General features: G+C 46.1%; 1 protein-coding gene across 1 annotated transcript in view; it reads right to left on the minus strand.

Annotated features, from left to right (window-relative positions):
* LOC107087686 (nuclear distribution protein nudE homolog 1-B-like) overlaps positions 1 to 4,208 on the minus strand; it is a 21,978-nt gene that overhangs the window by 2,633 nt on the left and 15,137 nt on the right. Inside the window, exons 4-7 of the mRNA XM_015379399.1 lie at positions 788 to 936; positions 580 to 716; positions 260 to 508; positions 103 to 188 (exon numbers count right to left, since the gene is read on the minus strand). Of these exons, the coding sequence (XP_015234885.1) occupies positions 103 to 188; positions 260 to 508; positions 580 to 716; positions 788 to 936 (621 nt within the window). The remainder of the gene's footprint in view (positions 1 to 102; positions 189 to 259; positions 509 to 579; positions 717 to 787; positions 937 to 4,208) is intronic.

A 4,208-nucleotide genomic window follows, 5' to 3' on the forward strand; every position in this document is an offset into this window, starting at 1 on the left:
CATTTTAATTAAGGCCTTAGTTTTATTTTGAAGAATTCAAGGCCTTTTAAGTCTTTTTAAGGACCCGCAGGAACCCTGATAGAAACAAACTCTAGATCTTACCCCGACTTTCCTCAGCAGCTCGCCGACGATGTTGAGGGCGGAGATTCTGGCCGACGTGGTGAGAGGAGTCCCAGAAAGACTTTCAGCTGAGAAACAAACCAAACAGTGAACATCTGGACTCTGAGGGAAAAAGAAACGGTTTAAGGCGGAGCCTGACCTCTGCTGACGGACGGCGGGGGGGTGCTGAAGACCTCCGAGGACGCCGCAGGTCTGGACGGAGTAGCGGAGGGAGGAAGAGGATGGAGGGCGGACGCGGCCGTGCTCTTATCTTCCGTTCTCCTGTCTGGGGGGGTGAGCGGTGGGGTGGGAAAGGCCGCCGAGGAAGAGGAGGATGAAGGCTCTTTGATGGAAGGCTTCCTGTCCTGGACCTGCTGCTTCTGCTGCACGGCGAGCTCCTGCCGAAGATCTGAATCCAAAAAACACAGCGAGTCAGAGAGCTTCAGCTGAAAGCAGGACGGCTTCTCCTCAGAACGTCACCTCTGGCTTCGTCCTTCAGTCTCTGGACAGACTCCAGGAGGTTCTCCTTCTCGTCCAGCTCGCTCTCCAGGAAGGCGTTCCTCTCTATCACCTGGTTCATCCTCTGCTCAAAGTCCTCCAGAGACATGATGGTGGCTCTGGGATCAGGAGAACATCGTTAGAATCTGCTCCCACCGACGCCCCTCCCTCCCTGCCGCCCCCCGCTAACCTCTTGGCCCTCTCCAGGTCGTCGTTGGCCTGCTCCAGCTCTCTGATGTACTTCTGCAGCTGATCTCTGATGGCCGTGGTCTCCACCAGGTCGCCCTCCAGGCTGGAGATCTGGCGGCATGCCTCCGAGTGCTGCGTCTCATACTTGTCCTTCAAGAAAGTAGAATAAAAAATGTCTTTTTGATAAATGGCGGCAGAGAGTCAGCTGATGAGGGCAGCTACTGGGCAGATTTCCACGGCGGTTCCACAGAAAGTTAAACATCAGAAGAACGAAGCAGCGGAGCGTTAAATGACAGCGGTGTGAAGCTTCAACATGTTCGGCCAAATTCCTCCCACATTCTGTCAGATAAGAGGCTTTTCTGCTCCGATAACATCTAACATCCATTTTCTGTTCCCTCAACATTGCATCCAGAGTTAGACGATTCAAACGCTTCCTGTGTTGAATGACACGAGCATCTAAAGGGCGCCATAATAGGCTCAGATTTCCATCAAACCTAAAGCGTTACCATGATGTCAGAGCTGGCGTTTTGCTGCCTCTAAGCGTCCAGCTGTGTGCTGTCAAGGCTCAGGCAAAAAATCTCAGCGATGATAAGCTGCTGCCTTGAAGCTAACGGCTTCTTTCTGAACCATCTGAGCTCCTTAGAGACGGAAACATAAGGCAAACATCTAGCAGGCGTCACTGGAGCGGGCGTCCAGCTAGTCCAGGTCAGGGCGTAAAGCTCTAAGAAATGAGGAAAACCAAAGAGCTCCAGCTCAGATGCTACAGGCATCGGTTAGCATCATAGCTCCATTAAAGACATTTCATCCCAGCGCTGCGTGTCCCGAGCCCCTGACATCATCAATGACTCCTCACCCCCCCACCATGGACTGTTCTACCTGCTGCCCTCTGGGAAGAAGCTTCACAGCATTCAATGCTGATGGACCCATCTATCTCTGGTCAGCCTCATGCTAATCTGCACAGTGACAGCTACTGTTCCTAGTTCAGCTAATATCTTAAAACATGCATTCTAATGACTGTTTTAAACTCTGATACGTCTCAGACTCTTCAACCTTTACAGAGAAGAGTAGAATCGCCAGAGGAGGCATGATACCGACGCTGCAGCAGCTCATAACCTGGGCTGCACCCCCACAGAGAGAGGTGGTGGAACAGGGAAGGGGAGGGTCTTTCTTCCAGGCTGGAAATGAATCATTACTCCATAGAGTCAGGTGCATCGTTTACTTTAATATCTTTAGGTTTTTTCCCCAAAGGAGTTGATAAACGGGGCAGAGAGGTTCATCTCCTGGGCATAAATCAGAGGAGTTTCCTGCTGGTTTGCAACCAAGGAAAAGAGTTTAGCTGCATCTGTACTTTCCATCTAAGTGATTTCAGTTCAGCTAAATCTCATCTCTTCATCCTTGCCTCCCTGTCTGTCAGCCTGCTTTATTCACAGACCCTTCTGTCCGTCGCTCCCATTAGGCTGCAGCTGGTTGCTCATTACTGCAGCTAATAAATGAAAATAGAAGATCAATAAAAAGTAGTTCAAAAAGCAGCTTTAATTGGTTTGCTTTTAAATCTGCATTTAAGAATCTGCAAATAATGAGAGTAAGAAAACCTGCTTTTAAAGTTCAAATAGAAAACCACATACTTGTACTTTCTCATTTAATAGTGTGCATAAAATTAAATACATCAGAAGTGAAAAAGATTCCAGTATTTTGTTGTTTAAAGCATAAAATAATTCACTAAGATAGCAAATGACGCTAAACTCCTCGTTCGGTCATGTGACCCACTGAGGGCTGTAGGATGTCGTGACGTCAGTTTAGTCAGGAAATAGTTATTTTACGTAGAGAGTCATTATTTATTCACCTTGCTGATGGAGATTTTATCCTTTAACGAGGAAAAATACGAAGTAATCAGAGTCTGAGTTGTTTTATTAATGCTCGCTGGCTTAATCATTGCTGCTAAATGTTCTTTGATCTTACGCAGAGCCGCTAGAAGTTCATTATCTTTCAGAACATTTTCGGCGTGAAGGCCGGCGGTCAGCGTTGGAGCCCTGTGTGCGGCGCTGGCGGTTCTGGATAGCAGGCTGTGATCTGCTGCAGTGCCTGGATGGGGTTCGGGCTCCGGGTCCCTGTCTTGGGTACCTGACTGTTACCTTTTACGGTTGTTGTTTTTCTGGAGCCTGGATCATAATGATATGGAAATCCGTCTGGAGCTGCAGCTATACTTAACTGTGCATTCAGCTAAGGTTTGTTGTTTTATGAAATAAAAATAAAAAAATCAGCTTTATTGCCATCAGGCAGTTTATTAAAGCTATAAAACAGAGAAAACAAACCGTTGATACTTTGGTAAATTGAATCCAGCGGATGCTGTGATGTATCAGTTTGGATGCCACAGATTGTCCGGTAGATTTTTGTCAAATCTATTTACTATTTATCGAACAGTTGGATAATTTAACATTTCTTTTCCCGATTCTAAACTTTTCCTAAAATTGGCAGCAGTACAATAGACCATTGTAATGACGTTTTAAGCATCCTTTCAGATCCTTTCAGTACACCCACCGGAGGACGTTTGACTACACTGACGTCACAGCTGGGTTTCATGACGTTTTACTGCTCTCAGATCGCTAGAGGCGCCCATCGTACTGTAAAAGTCTCTCCATTTTTATTACTTGGAGCATTTTTAGTGCAATTTAGACCAGCCAGATAGAGAAAGGAAAGGATAATCTACCATCACGCACCATAAAACTGCTCTGAACACACTTCTTTCTGTTAGACCTTTAAAGACCGTTAATTATTTTCACATCTGGCTTATTTTTTGATCAAACATGAAATAAAATAAAGTATAAAATAAAGAATACCAAAAATAAAAATTAAGCTGATTGACTGAGCTTTTATTTCATAGCGACAGATTTTGTCCTGATCCAAACCCAAAACTTTGAGTCTGTTTACTGCAAACAAGAGTCGCTTCTGGATCGAGCTAAAAAAAAAAAAACTAAACATCAAACATGTGTTTGCTAATAAAGCAGCAGGCGCTACAAGTGTCGCCACTCTGAGCCTGATTATAAAGTGATCAGATGAAGAGTTAGAACAAGCATCGCCTGCAGACACAGAGAGGAGGAGGAGGAGCTGTCAGCTGCCTTTTCAGCCCTGAATCGATCCTCTGTGAAGGCAGAGAACTGGAGAGAAACGCATTCACTGCAGGCAAACTGGCTTTATTATCAGCTGACTGATATGAAAATCCCCCGTTAAATGCAAGCCGCTCAGCGGGCGGCTGGTTCCATGCAAATTAGAGCGACTCCTGCAGCCGAGAGCAGCTCTGGTACCGAACATGTTAGATTTAGCGGACCGCGATCCAGATCCACCTGCTGGCTAATCCGGACCCAACCTGATAACATTTATAAATTACTGCATGTTGTCCGACGACAGTGTCTAAATTCACTTGC

This window comes from Cyprinodon variegatus, unplaced genomic scaffold (assembly GCF_000732505.1).
Source record: "Cyprinodon variegatus isolate N-32 unplaced genomic scaffold, C_variegatus-1.0 Scaffold191, whole genome shotgun sequence".
NCBI lineage: Eukaryota > Metazoa > Chordata > Actinopteri > Cyprinodontiformes > Cyprinodontidae > Cyprinodon > Cyprinodon variegatus.